Source organism: Sitophilus oryzae, unplaced genomic scaffold, assembly GCF_002938485.1.
Source record: "Sitophilus oryzae breed Bouriz unplaced genomic scaffold, Soryzae_2.0 scaffold_119_pilon_pilon, whole genome shotgun sequence".
Classification (NCBI taxonomy): Eukaryota; Metazoa; Arthropoda; class Insecta; order Coleoptera; family Curculionidae; genus Sitophilus; species Sitophilus oryzae.
In genome coordinates, this window is record NW_022145837.1 from 1722284 (window position 1) to 1739270 (window position 16987).

The following is a 16987-nucleotide window of genomic DNA, read 5'->3' on the forward strand; positions in this document are numbered from 1 at the left end:
GCTGCCATGAATATGTTGAATAGAAGAGGCGCTAAGACACATCCCTGCCTAACTCCTGTATTTGTTAGGAATGGATCGCTCAGTGATCCATGATGTGACATTCTTGACTTGTTGTTGTTATGGAGGCTTTTACATACTGTAAGAAATTTGTTGGGTACTCCGAACTTTTCCATAATTGCCCAAAGCGCATCTCTGTTGACAGAGTCGAAGGCTTTTGTTAGATCGATGAATGCAACATAAAGTTTAGACTGCTGCTCTTTTACTTGTTGGTACGAAAACCCGTTTGCGATTCTGGAAGGATTTTTTCTATATATGGGTGCAGGCGGTTTGACAGGTTCTTTATGCAAAGAAGGGCAGTCCAAATTTTGCATTGAGTTAACCGTGTCATGTGGGGTATCTTGCAAAAAGGCTTTATTGACACAAGCTTAAACAGATTCTTAATTATTTTTGTTAATTAATTTTAGTTATTAATTTTTAATTAAAAACTTATGGAAGAAAGTCAATTATATTCATATCTTCGCCACATTATCTAAAGAAGAATTCGACCAATGTGTACTACCAGTCATGACATATACGAAACTTGGACACTTAAAACGGACATTATAAGGAAACTGCAGGTCGCACAACGCCCAATGGAACGAAATATACTGAGAATAACCAAAAGAGACCGTAAAAGAATAGAATGGATATTCTATATATAAGATCATAAAAAATTGGTTAAAAAGGCTTCTATCTTTTCTCCTTAAATATAAAGTACTTACTACCCATCAATTTGGATTTCTAAGTAACAGTTGCACAAATGATGCTATGTTCGACATTTTTAATAATGTATACTCTAGCCTGAATAACCATCACTCTACAGCTACAATTTTCTGTGATTTCTCTATTGGCAACAGAAGGCAACTTGTGAGGATCGATACGTCTATGTCTTCTTGTAAACCTATAGAATGTGGTGTCCCTCAGGGTTCAGTACTTGACCCTATTTTGTTTCTGGTGCTTATCAACGACATTGCAATTCTAGACATTAGCGGTAAAATCTGCCTCTTTGCGGACGATACTAGTTTCACTTGGAGCGGCCCAGATGTTACGGCACTATATAATACTATATCCAGTGACTTACGCACTATTCAATCTTGGTGCGATTCTAACCTCCTATGAATCAACCTTTCAAAAACTAAAGTTTTGTCATATAAAAATACTATACAACCTTTTGTACTTAATAACACCACTATTGACGTCGTGGACTCTGTGAACTCTGTGACTTGCGCATCGAAGCTTTATCAAAGAAACTAAGCGCTGCCTGTTTTGCGCTAAGATCAGTTTCTAAGGAACTTATCAACCTCTAGAGTAGCCTATTATGCCCTTTTTTGAGTCACATCTTCGTTATGCCCTTCCATTCATGGGTACTTGCTGCGCAACAAAATTTGATCGTATTTTCAAACTTCAAAAGAGAGCAGTTCGATATTTATTGGGACTGAACAGTAGAACTCACTGCCAGAATTTTCTTAAAAATTTCAAAATACTGACTCTTCCTTCCTTATTCATTTTGAATCCGTTTGCTTAATCCGCAAGCACATATCTGCTATTCCGGAAAGGCCATCCCACAACTATCCACTTAGGAATGAGGAGCACGACCTTTATCTGCCAACCCCGAGCTCAGAACTAGTTAAAAGCCCAATACTGTACAATGCCAAGAAAATGTACAATCATCTGCCTTTGAATATCAAGTCGCTTTCATTCTTTCCCGCATTTCGCAAAGCTCTGAAATCATACTTACTGGAGAGAGCCCTATATGCGGTAAAGGACTTTTTTGTTGATGTTTAATCATGAACAATTTTGAATTTTAAAATTTTCATTATCTCACACACTGGTTAAAGGTCTAGTATTTAATATTTAATATTTTATAACTCTTACATTTTTATTTACAATTTTCCTTTTGTAAAATTTTATTGATACGCCTGTGTTCTGCAATGTCCATGTTTGTTTTATTTGTAATTTTAATGACGTACATTTTTTTGAATTGATTTGTATTGTATGATATTTTTTATTATGCGTATATTTTTTTTGTGCTTTTGTTTTGTAAATGCTTTGTCGATGAAGCTATTTTGGCTTTTTGTACAATAAAGCGTTGTTTTTAATTGGAAATGGTTGAATAAGCTGAAATTGATGATGAAGATCATGATGATTATTTTATAAATATTAGCTACAAATTTGTTGATTGTCCGTTTTTTTTTATTTAATGAAATAAGACCTTTTAGCCTATAATTTGTAGCTCAAAAAGAGCATTTTTTGAGCGAAGATACATTTAAATAAGAAGACTAAGGAAGGAGCATATCAAAAATGTTAGATCCACCGCGATGGGCCTCAAATATGGCCGACTTAAATTCCGTTTTATCAGTGCCGTTCTAATTTTATTTAAAAAATGTAAAACGATGATGTAGGGTTGACGTGGGGTAGACTCAATATTTTTTTTTATTTTACGTTGTGAATAAATGTTGGTAGTTATTAAAATTGTTATAAAAATATAAAATTCTAATAAAAATAGATAAGTTATAATAATTATTTATAGCCATAAATATCCGATACGCTACTGAAGCAGGTAAGTCAAATTGACGTATCTGAATTCTTTGACATCTTTGACAAGTAGTAAATAGAAGCAGAAATGCAAAAAAAATATATAATTAGTTAATTTAAGTGAATTTCATAAATGATCGGTTTACTACACGTATGTATATTATATAGTCACTTACTAACGAAAAGTTGTTCCATTATTTCACTCGATTTTTGCCGAGATCTACCACACGCTACACAACCAACTATTTTAGTCTTTTTCGATAAATCGCGATAGTGTTACTGTTAATTTAAGTTTTGCCACAATTTCCATCTAGATTTACTACCTTTATACAACTATCAGTAGTAGAATAAATAATAAATAACATAAAATAAGCTCCGTAAAGACTGACAAATCCACAAAATTTCAAATCAAATTCAAATGTGTCAAATGAATCGTCAAACAGAACTGTCAAGGATCAAAAATCCCCACCTTAGAGTCCTTTTTCCGCCCACCATGCATGAATACATGGATAGCATTATGCTCCTTCCTTAGTCTTCTTATTCAAAGGAAGATACAAACCCTTAAAAAAACACGCCACTGGAAATAATATATTTTATTACATACGTTATAAAATTGAACCATAAAAAAGTTATAGACTTTTCAACACACTTTCAATTGTTTCGTATTTTTTATTTTAAAAATTATTATTAAAATACTTTATTACATATATATCATTATTAAAATTATATATTTTATTTTGTATTTTAAAAATTTTCTTCCCTGAATCTACACCACGGTTATCAAAAAGTGAAAAAAAAATGAAAATATGGCCTGTGCTTTTGTGCGTCGCGATTTTCGTTCAATGCGGCGACAGTGGTTTGTTCAAATTTATCAAACCACATTGGTGGATTGGACAAGCCAAAAAAATTATAAAGCTTCCTTTTGGTGAACGGGAACAAGTTAATACTACCGTAGAAGAACCTGTTACTATTCCACCAGAACCAACACTTACAACCCAGGAAATTCTGTTCAACTTAGGTCCAAGCTTACAGGTAGGGTGGATATACTGGATCAACTTTCGTTTAGCTGAAATCAGTTATTATAAAAAAAATATTTTTGTCTTCAAAAAGCTACTGTGAACCACGGAAAACACAAATTTTCCTGCGGAAATGCGTAATTTCCAAATTTCGCACTTTAGAATAACTAAAATTTGCTATAAAAAAATACATTTTGCGTTTTGTTTTTAATACTTTTCTGAACGTATAAACACAAAAATTTTCCTGCGAAAATAAGCTGTTTTCATTTTCTAAGGAAATTTATTAGACTTTAGAATAGCTGAAATCGGTTATATAAAAAATAAATATATTTTTGCCTTTTAGAAGCGTTTACAAACTCAGGAAAATAAAAAAAATTCCTGCGGAAATACTTGATTTTCATTTTCCATTTGTTCCTTATTATATTATCGGGTCTTGTAAAGTATAGAAAGCAGGGAGCAGATATTGGCAGAAAGTCCTATGCTTACAATACAACAGTTTAAAAGAAAAAAATCCTTGGATGAAGCACTTTTGAACGAAAAAAAATCATTTAAAAATGTCTAAAATGCTAACCAATCTAATAATAAATCTAATAATATGTTTACAAAATCACAGTTAATTATTAAAATATAAAAACCACAGCTTAACACCCTCCACAAAGAAAAGCTAACCAAAGCAACCCATATCCTAACCAATCTAATAATATTTTGGCAAAATCACAGTCACTTATTAAAATATAAAAACCAAACAAGAAAATTTAATTAACAAACCAAACTCAAACAACATAAAAGCAAAAACATTTTTGATTTATTTTTGATTTTATTTTAATCTGTACAGATTTATAGCTAACAAACTGAATTTTTACAGAGTTATTTCCAAACAAACGACCCCTTAATCAAAAACAATTATATTGTCTCGCCAATTAGCGTAGCCATAGCGCTCAGCAACCTGTTGCTGACCGCAGAAGGTTTGCAGTACGACGTGATCTCAAATATACTACAGTACCGCTCAAATGTAAGTAAAAAGACATATCATTCAAATCATCTAAACAAAAAAAATAGTATTTTAAAGTTTACAGAATATTAGAAGTCGGAACCTCTTTTAAAAATTGTGTTGGAGGAAAGTACTAGAGTACTACTAAACTACTAGTAGTACTACCACAACAGATGCGAAAGAAAGCCACTGCATCGGAAACCGCTCGGCAAACCCGACACGCCTATTGAGTGGTGTAAATACACCAGTCGTTTAGTCCCGAAGTCCTTGCTGTGTCGTATTCGTTTGCTGAAGCTCGCTGGTGTGACATAGTGCGTGGTTATATGTTTGTTTTTAAGAACGCGTGTAGGATTTTTTTTTAACTTTCGAACTGTTATTTCTAAGTTTTGGTAATTTGTATATCTTATTTAAAATGGGATACAAATGTGTTTATTTATACTGTTCTACAAAAACCGGAGGAGGAAAATCACTTTTTAGGTTCCCAGAGGATAAGTTAAGGTAAGGAAAAATGATTAATAAGTATGGCAGTAGCTTTTTAAACATCTGGTCTAATCATCGGCGTCTGCACTCCCCCTACTCACTCTAAAATGATAGTGTGGATTTTAATTCTGTCAACTTTGGCGTGGTTGACAAATGACAAATCGCCTTTTGCGGATTGACTCGTTTTTCTCTTTCAGTTTTTTGTGGCTCTTTCTTTAGGTAGTTTTTTATTTTTATTAGACTACATAGTATGTAGCACCGAATAATAATATAGCAAGAAGAGTCACTCTAAATCCCGCCCTATTTTACGTTATTTCCACGTGGCTGTGTTTTTTAGCCGAAGCTCTTATTTGAAATCGGTGTGTTTTTTTGTACGGAGTATATTTATTAAACTTGTTACCTAGCTCTATCGGTAAAAACTTACTAAATTGAGATCATCCATCTTGACGTGATGTTCTTTTTTAAAAATATGTTTTTATTTGCCTATTTATTTTAATAAAAAACGTTTATGTTCAAAAGTTAAAATTTTTAGATTATTTTGCCTCGGATTGTGCTTTTTTAGGTCATTAAGTTTGTTATTATTTTAGTTTTTGTTCTGTGTAAATAAATATACACAATTAATATATTTATGTAACATAATATGTTTGTTTATTATACGTTATCCTATTTCAAATACATACCGACCAGACTTTATACTATTTACATTTAATTCCATCCGCCGCGCGCCGCATTTATTTGTGAAGAAACCCCGTATTCGAACGCTCGACCCAGCGGCTGCATACGACCATAAATTTTTTCCATAAAAAGAATCCGAATCTCTGGATAACTCGAAATTATTTACCCATTTAAAAGCCTTTAATCACGAAAGTGGCACTTATGGGAGTTTAAAATCGCCAAATGAAAAATTTGTTCATTTTATTTACAGGCTCGAAAAATTATTTACATTAAATTTTGATGAGTTTTGCACTGAAGAAAACATTTCTCAGAGGTGTTTGATATAATAAAAACTATAGAATTTGACCACCCATCTGAGAAATTTCCTCTTATTTACATCATTAAATTATTTATTAGATTGAAAATATTTTATGCATTAAAGTTTACAAATAAAGATTTATATAGTCAAAAAAAGTCCGATAGAACCAATAGAAAAGAAACTATTTTGTCACATCTTTAATTAAATTTTGTTAAATAAATTAATGTTTTCATACTATAAATATCTTTTTTTTCCCTAATTTCCTACGAACTGATATATGACGAGCAATCTATTAAATTACTGTGAGATTATATGCCTCGATCACATATTGGTGCAGATTATTTTAACCCAAACAAATAATAACGCAAACTATACATTGATGCGGATTGTCTATGAACTCTTTCTGAAGGTCACAGAAACCGAAACGCGGAATTCGGTGTACTTTCGCATCTGTTATGTACTACTACAATACTACTGTAGTAGATGGATCTAGTAGATCATCTACTGAGTCTCTTTTAAAAGATTTAAGTTTATATACAGGGCAGCTCTGCCCTGTATATCAATATTCACATTAATAGGTCATGTCATTATTTTTTAGGGAGAAAACAGAAATCATATGGATTTCATCTGGGATCTATACAACGTAATTAACTCAGTTAAATCGTCATTTCGAAAGAATTACACTTTTTATCGCAAAGAAGGACTGTTTTTCAGCGAAGACCAAGAACTTTCAGATCATTTCCTGGCCAATACCGTCAGATTTTTCAAAACTGACATTGTGCCAATGGATTTTACAAAACAAAACAGGTGTTAAACTGTTTTTTACAGCAGTTTCTCGTTTTACGCGGTTTCGTTAATTCCGTATTGGATAGAAAATGTTTTGTGTCGATTTAGACAACACTCGCCAAGTCGGTAGGCCATTGACAATGATAGGGACGGGGACCGCGGTTCGGATTCCGTGTGAACTAACTAGGCACCATCCGGATTAGCCTGAGCAGCAAAAAAGAGACGGCAACTTGAAATACTTTTACTTTTTTCACCCAAGTTTATGTTTCAATAATATTGAAATCGTGGCTTTGCCATAATATTTATAAGTATTTTAGTTTTTTGCTAGTGCAGTTATTGAAACTATAAAAGACTCAGGTACGAGGTTTGTGTGATGTAACACTGTTTCGGGTAGTAAAAATTAAGTGAAAAGATCGTTATTAAGTTCGGTAGTTGAACTCATCTAAAAAGTTTTTTTAGCTGGAATAATAAATTATAATACAAATTAGACCTTCTGAAGATCTCAAAATATTTACTTTTTTATTTTTATTTTTAGAATTTTCACAAATTATACTTCCTAACGATTTAAGTTCCGCTAACGCTTCCTAACGTGTATTTATACATACTAGTTGTTTACGATATTCTCCGATGGTGGCAGCACCGGCGGAGAATGCACCGAGCCTATACGCTGTTTCGATTTACGCTGTGTTTTAAAAGATCGTAACCTCCGCGTAAAACAAGGAACATCTGTACATACTAATATTCTGTATTTTCTAAACTTATTGTGCTGGTAACACAAAAATATTCTTCTAGTTTTCGCAAAATCAAAAACTGGGTAGTCAAAAGCAGTCGAAAGCATATTGGCAACATATCGACGGCCGCTGTGAACAGCCAGATGGAATCACTGCTGGTGAACGTGGTGGTTTTTCAAGCCAAGTTCAAAGACTCCTTTCGAAAATCTTCCATCCGAAAAGATTTCAGCGTCAAGCCGTTCAAACAGATCAAAGTCGTCTATTACGAGGTACCTATAAAAGCAATATGCTCACAATTCGATCACCTGCATCTCTGGTCTTGAAAATTTATCATTTCTTTATTGCACTGAAAAAAAAACATATAATAGTTATTTTTTATACAAGACGATAAAATAGTATTTTATCGTCGACCGAAAAGATTAATAGGGAGTTTTCGTCGCTTTAAAAAAATTCAACGGAACGGTTAACGGATACGTAACCATAACCGCTATTTTGACAGATAAAAAAACAGTTTTCGGACTTTCGGTTCATCGGTTCGGAGCCGACATACGATACGATAACCGAAAACTGACAGATTTTTGGTCACTTATTTGGTTTTTGTATTGTTGTTTGATTTGAAAGTGCTTTATATGACTTTATTGGGTATCGCTATATAGGATGGACAATTTAATTTTATTGGACTCTAGTGATGAATCGGATTTGGAGGATGCTATGTTGTTGGAAGGATGTGAAAACAACATCGAATATCGAGCAGAGTTTAACCTAAAAATATTATCTGACCAAGAGTGCAAAGCTAATTTCCGCTTTGAAAAAAAAAGACATTCCTCGATTAGTTGAAGCACTAAGAATTCCCAACGAGTTTAACACAGATAAAATAAGTAATCAAAACATAAACAAAATAGAACGAGGTTAGGTTAGATCTGTATTTTTCAATGTTGTGTTCTACTGCGCTAGTGCGCATGCGTACCGCTATGTTAACTGCTTTGGCTAACGTCCGTAAAATATCGGCAGTTAGCGGTTACGATATACGATAATCGAAATTGAAATGTCAAAGTTGTCAATTAGCGTTAACCGGATTTGCAATTTGTAAGCAACGAAAACTCCCTAATGAATTAATTTCGGGAGACGATAATGCAATTTTATCGTCGTGTATAAAACAATATTTTTTTCCATAGCGAGTTACGTTTTAAAAAATAATCAGAAATTATTATTCCAAGGAATTTATTAGAAGTAGAAAAAATATTGTGCTGAGTTGGCTTTGGTTTCTATGTAATTTGACAAATAAATAAAGCTGTTAGACCGAGAGCTCTTCCCCTAGGAGATGCAAGACCTTGTCGTTGGTGGGGAAGCTCCTGTCAGGTGCTGGGGGGAATCCCCCTAGCACTTGGCTTGGTCTAAGAAGCATCTCACTCATCGTCTTGTCCCTGACTGTAGTGTCGTGCCCAGGGAATTGCACCAAGGCATATAACGATACCGGGCGGGGCTACGGACAGCCTCAACCTTGGGGCACCGGGGGGCACCCCATTGTATTTTACCCCTTACTTCTACATGCGGGGCTCTGTAGAAGTGGACCGACTGTCCCTAGCGACTCATAGGAACACTATGAGATCTGGTAATAATAGTAATAAAAACATCACCGGTGAGTGGGGAAACCCCCTAGCGACACTAGGAACAGTTAACAATGAAAGTTCCAAGGGGCCAAACCCAAAGAGAACTACAGGAGAGGTGGCTGACACTTGCGTGAGACCATCCTCCGCAAGTGGCATACACGCTACCACCTCCTCCAAGGGTCGGGAGCCTACCTCCTACCTCTAAACCCAACAGGCGACACAAGCTACCGTTTCGTCTACCCGGCCTGGGTCGTAGCTCCTCGACTGTGAGGGACAGGGGTCTCCGTAGGAAGTCCTGGGACTGTATGATGAGTTATAACTCAAGAAAGGGGGACACAATAGATCTCTAAGGTCGCAGAGATTAACCCCCCTCCCACTTATTCTAAATTCTAAATTCTAGACCGAGAACTGGCTACATAAAAAACCTTATCATCGTTACATGGCTAATTTTTTGTGTGAAGCATCCTTTTGTGTAGCCATTGTGAAATAGTCATGTCTACCAGCGCGATCCCGGGGCTTAAAGCGGGGGCGACCAATCGAAAGGGTGAAATTTTGATACTAAAAATATTATAAGGTACACGAGTTATAATTGCCAAATAGCTTTTATTTATTATTAGGAAACGTGTAAAATTGTTGACAGACATTTTTCTCGTGGCTGAAATGCCGGCAGACAACGCGAAAGAGGCATAGAATTTTGACAAAAGAAAATCATCGCATACATGCATGTCGGTTGGTGGAATGTCATGTTTATTTTTAATTAATTTAAAAAGCCGTATGCAAAAGGGCAGACAAAAAAATCGTTATTGAAATAATAAAAAAATATATTTATAATATAATCGTATATTATATGATTTATCTATACTTAAATGGATGATGCGGCCAGCGTTCCCTGAATAAAGCGCTAGAGTAATATCTAAAATTTCATGCCTCTTTCGCGTTGTCTCTCGGCATTTTAGCGACTAGAAAAATGTCTGCCAACAATTTTCCACGTTTCTTAATAATAAATAAAAGCTATTTTCGCAATTATAACTCATATATCTTTAAGCCCCGGGATCGCGCTGGCAGACATGACTATTTCACAATGGCTACACAAAAGGATATTTTACACAAAAAATTAGCCATGTAACGATGATAAGGTTTTTTATGTAGCCAGCTCTTAGACTATGTCTCTTTAGTTGTCAGTTTTGAGTCAGTATTTTTTAATTCTCTTTCGTGTCGATTGCTGATTGAATTGGAGCCAGAAATGGCTCAAAACGAAATAAGTAAATTACCAACAGATATTCAGGCTGAGGCGACAAACGCCATATCCAAACTACGAGTACTTCCATTTAAATCCCGAATAACTTATGAAAAGGAATACAACAATTTTCAAAAATGGAAACAATTAAAAAACGTGCGAGAAGAAACAAAGTTTTTAACCTATCCTCGCTGTTAAAGTATTATTTAATCTACCATTTGCGGTTAAAGTACTATTTTATCTACTATTTTTGATAGATATAAGGTAATTTTAGCAGTTGCTATGGAAAAAAAAAAAAAAAAAATACAACATTATACTTAGATTTTTATAAACATGATACACAATTATTATATTAGCTAACTTATTATTCTTCCCCAACTCAATTTACAATAGTGCCTGGTACTTGTAACAGCAAACTGTGTCAAAAAAAATACAATTATTAGTAATGCTACAATTTGTAGTAACTATTAGTAGCACTACTAAAAATATACAGGGTGTCCCAGAAATAAGTGCGAGTATTTTAAGGGGTGCTAGATCTCGATAAAAGAAACATATTTTCTCTTTATCGTTTTTCAAATAAAACCAAAATAACGGAGTTATTTTACTTTGAAAATTTAAAAAAAAATGATTTTTTGCTAAAGTTTTGGGAACCACTGGATCTTTTCTAGATTTTCTTTCTTGTAAATTTAATTACAGTTGAGGGTTGGAACCTTTGGTGTTACACAGCAAAACAAAAACACTAAATCACCACAATACACCAAAACACTATTACTTTTACACTGGACGCGCGTTTCGCTAACCATGTTAGCATCATCAGCGGATGATTATAAACTAAAGTACAATCAACAAGTTGAGCGTTTATATACTCGCCCAGTGTGCACCGAGTGGGCGTGGCAAAATCTAGCCAGCCGAGTCAGAACCCACTGAGCGTAACAGTTAGATTTCCGCCACTAGAGTAGTAGGAACAAAGAACTTGTTGTCTCTGTTCATACTATCTTTACATTTATTAATTCTGATGCTTTCATATGCATCTAATTGCCTGTAATTTGAGACTTGTTTAATTAATTTTAAATTATTAAGATCTATACAATGTTCTTTATCAACAATATGTTCGGCAACGCAAGATTTATCCGGTATACCATATCTTATCTGAGCTAAATGTTCTTTAAATCTAGTTAATATTGATCTTCTAGTTTGCCCAACATATTTCTGATTACAGTCTTTACAAGAAATTTCATAAATACCCGACCTTTCCAGTGGAGGTGTTTTATCCTTTGGATTACCTAATAATTGTTGTAATTTATTATTAGCACTATATACAGGTTTATAATTGACATTCTTAAAAATTCCTTTTAGACCACGGGATAACTCTCTATCAAACAGTGTCGAAAAATATTTAGACGTATCTTTCTCCACTTGAAAAGTCGAATTTTCAGAAATCATTAACCCATACCTACGTTTTCTAATTAATTTATCAACTAGTGAAGGAGAATATCCATTACACTCAGCTACATTCCTAATGTAATTTCTTTCTATTTCATATCTTTCGTTGTAAAGTGGGAAACTAAGTAATCTGTGAACTAAGAAATTTAAACTAGCCATTTTATGTTCAACACTATGATGTGATTCAATAGGAATATATCTGCGTGTGGTCGTATTTTTCCTATAGATATCAAATTCCAGGCAATTATTAGCATTTATAATAACTAATACATCTAGAAATGGTAATCTGTCGTTGTTCTCAATTTCATGCGTAAATTTAATGGAAGGAAAACGATTATTTAACTTAGAAATAAAATTATCTATAGTGTCTGAATGTGTGTCAAAAACAGCAAAAATATCATCCACATACCTAAACCATACTCTTGGAAAATACCCAAACTGATTCTTAGCCTCCACTTCAAACCTGCTCATGAATAAATTAGCCAAAAATGGAGACAATGGATTACCCATTTCTGTACCTTCCCGCTGTTCAAAAAAGTTGTTATTAAATTGAAAACAATTTTGTTTCATACATAACGATGTAAGCTCAATATATTCACTCACAGTTTTGTTGTCGAGACCATTTGCGTTCAGTAATTCCTTTAAGTAGCCTAAAATATGTGGAATTGGAACACTTGGGAACAACGAAGATACATCAAAGTAGACCAAAATTTCACCTTCTGCAATGTTATATCTTTAATTTTGTTAATGAATTCAATATTATTTTTAACTGCGAAAGAAGGTTCATGATCAGGTAAATCTTCTAATAAGGCTTAAATACCTATGTTGCCATATTATCAAGAAGTTATGTTTTTTAACTAAAAACTAAAAAAATTACAAAAATTTTTTCAAAAAATTTCGAATTTTCAAAATTTTTTTTCGTGAAAAAAACCTCATAGGCGTGTTTCTGGGGTTGTACTATACTACCAGTTAAAATACTTGCACTTATTTCTGGGACACCCTGTATATTCGATACCAATTAAACTTTTGGTAACGTAATCAAGATCGCGATTTTTAAATTCATTCTTGGCCAACCATGGACGTATTCGGCGCGGGCTGACTAACTGGAATTTAAATTTCCCGCTCGGAATTCAGGTGGTAGCCCTCTGTTGTAAAAAATGTCAAATTGCATCATTTATTTATTAATTTCCTAACATTGTCATTCATTTTGACACTGTAGTTTTGTATTACGAGTTTTTTGATTAAAATTAAATTGTGTTGTGATATTTTATAAGCTTAAAAATTTTTACTAGCAGACCTTTGTAGTCGAACATTGTTCTTTTTAGAACCTCTTTTAGTGCGAAGTGGGTACAAGATAGCTTAATAGCCGTAAAAAACTCATCGCAACTTTATTAGAATATTTTGAACGGGAAACCGGTAGTAAAGGTCCTTTATGTCCCGTAAGTGCTGTCAAGAAGGTGAGATTTGTTGATGCAAATGAATAACTGTTTATATATTTATAATTAATTTATTTTTGTTTCCTAAAATATTTCGATTAAAAGAAAATATGTAAAAGTGTGCCGGTCAAGCTTAATCACGTTACTAAAAGTTTATTTGTTATGAACTATATTTATCTTTGAATAAGAAGACTAAGGAAGGAGCATATCAAAAATCTTAGGTACACCGCCACGGTACACCGCGATGGGCCTCAAATATGGCCGATTTAAATTCCGGTTTATCAGTGTCGTTCTAATTTTATTTAAAAAATGTAAAACTATGATGTAGGGTAGACGTGGGGTAGACTCAATAATTTGTTGTTTTATTTTACGTTGTGAATAAATGTTGGTAGTTATTAAAATTGTTATAAAAATATATAATTCTAATAAAAATAGATAAGTTATAATAAGTATTTATTAACACAAACATCCGATGCGCTACTGAAGCAGGTAAGTCAAATTAACGTATCTAAATTCTTTGACATCTAATCTTTGACAAGTAATAAATAAAGCTAAAATGCAAGAAAAATATATAATTTAGTTAATTTAAGTGAATTTCATAAATGATCGGTTTACTACACGTATGTATATTATATAGTCACTTACTAGCGAAAAGTTGTTCCATTATTTCACTCAATTTTTGCCGAGATCTACCGCACGCTACACAACCAACTATTTTAGAGTCTTTTTCGATAAATCGCGATAGTGTCACTGTTAATTTAAGTTCTGCCACAATTTCCATCTAGATTTACTACCTTTATACAACTATCAGTAGTAGAATAAATAATGAATAACTACAGGAAGTTACTAACTGATTTTTTTACTAACTAATTTCTTCTAAAATAAGCTCCGTAAAGACTGACAAATCCACAAAATTTCAAATCAAATTCAAATGTGTCAAATAAATCGTCAAACAGAACTGTCAAGGATCCCCACCCTAGAGAGCTTTTATGGTGGCTTTTCCGCCCACCATGCATGAATACATGGATAGCATTATGCTCCTTCCTTAGTCTTCTTATTCAAAGATATTTATGTAATAACGATTTTCATTTATTATTTCATTTAAATTTCAACAAGTACAATCTGAGCATTCTCTGGTACGATACCCACCATAATTATTAATGTACCTAATCACATTCCAGGGATTCGTAGAAGGGGCATTTTTCGTAGAAAACGATAGATACACTTTAGTAGGAGTCCCCGACCGAACCCAAAAAATATACCTCTATATTATCCTCCCAAAGGGCTCGGATTGGATCCAGTACGAAATAGCCACCTTCTCCAACAATTTCAACTACCAAGAACTGTCAGTAATCCAACAAAGCAGAGTGAGAAGCGACGTGAAGCTGAAAATACCGGACGCCTTCACATCTGTCGTGGCATTCGATTTGTTCAAGCCCATTATGAACATAAAAAACGAACACAACAAGGATTTTTCCCTGCCTCCTTCAAGAACTCTTAAGCTAAGCGAAGGTTTCGACTTATCTGGTGTTATGCAGTACATGTACCTGAACATGGAGCACTTCGATGATACTCCTGAATATATTCCGCCAAGTAAGTGAAAATTAAATTACTAGTCTACATACAAGGTTTTACTTCATACGTTTTGACTTAACCGGTAAGACATAACTGGTATAACGTTATGCGTTGATAAACATGAGCAAAAAAAGGTTTGTGAAGGAAAAATAGAAATAATGATATACCTATAGAACACAATGGAGATGTACAGTACGTCTGCTGGATCTGTGTCTATGAAAGAAACGCGGACAAAAAACATTTAAATAAACAGCAATATATTTTATACGTCGACTTGAGGAGTACGTCACCGCAAATCGCTCCGCCCACTCATTTTATTGGCTACTTGCAAATTTGTCGAATTTTGATTGATGGGACGCGTCGTCTAATTTTTTACGAAAAACGTCGAGAGAATATCGTTTCCCCTCTCACGGATACCCCGTAGCTACAGAACGGACAGACGTACTGTAATATATGTACTCAAAAAAGCATATAATGTTACTATTTCGACCGAAAGTTCAACTAACACATTCAATTAAATAAATAAATAATAATAATAAATTATTTATTCTAATTTAAATTTTGCGCCTTATAATCCTTCAGAAGTTCACCAACAGATGGCAACACATAACCTGTCGGTTTTTTGGCTTCTGTGGTTAACTTTTTACCAAAAATTAATCCCTTATTCTTATATTTCTATAGAAAAATACGTGTAAAAGGGTTTTATAATAAACATACCAAGCTAATACAAAAACAATATATTATATATTTTTGGAGATTCGTTTTTATTAATTATACCCTGCAAATACATTGAAAACCACGTCATAGTAGACGTTGAAATAACATTTCAGTTGAACCTTTCCTCTGCATTTATGTTTACTTGATTTTTCATTGAAAACTATGTACGACTTTATATTTTGTAGTTTTAACTTCAACTAAAACGTCAATTCTACGCCTTATATGACGTCTTTTTAATTCAAACATACAGTATATTATCTAAAATTAGTTCTGCTAATAGAGATGCTTTAAAAGAATACAATTTTTTGTGTATTTTTTCTGATAGGTCGACAGAAAAGAGAAGAAAAGGAGGATTACAAGGACTTCACAGTTGACAGACCGTTTGTTTTCTTTTTAAAACATGAAGAGAGCAACGCTGTGTTATTCTGGGGTAGTATATCCGATCCTTCAAAAATATCAAACTAATTTTTGCATGTATTTATAAATAAACTAGTACCAATATATAAAACTTTTATTTAATTACTATTATTTTTAGTATAATTACGATTAAACACATTTCGAAACATAACAGAAACATAAAATATTAGAATAAATATAAAAAAGTTAAAATAGCTGTTTATTATTCTGTGGAAATTTTAATATTTTGGGTATACTCAAACTGAGATATGTCTTTATCCATTTGAGTAAACAATACTTTAATAGTGTTACTTATATTATTGTACTCCTGTAAGGCTTTGAGGACATTTTCGTTAACCTCTTTACATTCTTCATAAATTTCCACGTTTGAACCAGCCAAAGTTTGTAATTTACCTGATAATTCAGTAACTTTTTGAAGACTTTCCGAATTAGTAAACTGAATGAGATTGTTGAACGTTTTAATGAGTTCAACTCTTGCCTTTAACTACAAAAATAATACTTGAATTTTATGCTACTATCTTGTAAAAGTCTGTATTATACCTCTGGATATATCTGCAACAAATACTGCTTTTTTATATCAGCTTCTAAATCATATTCACCACTCGATGGGTCGAGATACTCATTGATTGTGTGCATATGTTGTAAGAGTGATGTAACCGATTCTCTGCAGCTAAGAGCTGAAGATATCATTGTTTGGGTTTCAGTTAAAAGATCGGCAATGGTTTGAGATTTGTTACTGAGAACTGATTTGTCTTTTGGCAATATTTGCAGTTCCAAAGCTTCTATACGTTTCTCTAATAAGTCAACGGCATCCATATCTAAAATTGCTAATAGATAAATCTGTATATTTTGGTATATATCTATTACCTGAATTTTTTGTGCTTAGTTTTAAGAAAAAGAAAATAAAAAATTGATTTGTATTTATTATGTATTATTAACCTCTCCCAAAAATAAAAACAATTGTCACTGTCATAATTTTGAAGATAGGTTTTATCTTCTGT

At 33.3% G+C, this 16987-nt stretch overlaps 2 protein-coding genes across 2 annotated transcripts; one reads left to right on the top strand and one right to left on the bottom strand.

The window, feature by feature from the left end:
- The first annotated feature begins 3278 nt into the window (after positions 1-3278).
- LOC115891869 (serpin B4-like) lies at positions 3279-16134 on the top strand. The gene is made up of 6 exons (XM_030912467.1): positions 3279-3606; positions 4456-4602; positions 6633-6841; positions 7613-7820; positions 14459-14870; positions 15895-16134. Exons 1-6 carry the CDS (start codon positions 3373-3375, stop codon positions 16032-16034), a joined length of 1350 nt encoding a protein of 449 aa, XP_030768327.1. The 5' UTR covers positions 3279-3372; the 3' UTR covers positions 16035-16134.
- On the bottom strand, positions 16065-16960 carry LOC115891870. The gene is made up of 3 exons (XM_030912468.1): positions 16854-16960; positions 16527-16804; positions 16065-16470 (listed from the first exon to the last, which is right to left on the bottom strand). Exons 2-3 carry the CDS (start codon positions 16800-16802, stop codon positions 16189-16191), a joined length of 558 nt encoding a protein of 185 aa, XP_030768328.1. The 5' UTR covers positions 16803-16804; positions 16854-16960; the 3' UTR covers positions 16065-16188.
- Positions 16961-16987: the final 27 nt, after the last annotated feature.

Bases quoted from the DNA above. Each gene is read 5' to 3' on its own strand.
- LOC115891869 (XM_030912467.1), top strand. From the start codon at position 3,373: ATGAAAATATGGCCTGTGCTTTTGTGCGTCGCGATTTTCGTTCAATGC. The intron at 3,607-4,455 runs GTAGGGTGGATA...GAATTTTTACAG, and splicing joins ACTTAGGTCCAAGCTTACAG to AGTTATTTCCAAACAAACGA. The intron at 6,842-7,612 runs GTGTTAAACTGT...ATATTCTTCTAG, and splicing joins GATTTTACAAAACAAAACAG to TTTTCGCAAAATCAAAAACT.
- LOC115891870 (XM_030912468.1), bottom strand. From the start codon at position 16,802: ATGGATGCCGTTGACTTATTAGAGAAACGTATAGAAGCTTTGGAACTG. The intron at 16,471-16,526 runs GTATAATACAGA...TTATTTTTGTAG, and splicing joins TGTTGCAGATATATCCAGAG to TTAAAGGCAAGAGTTGAACT.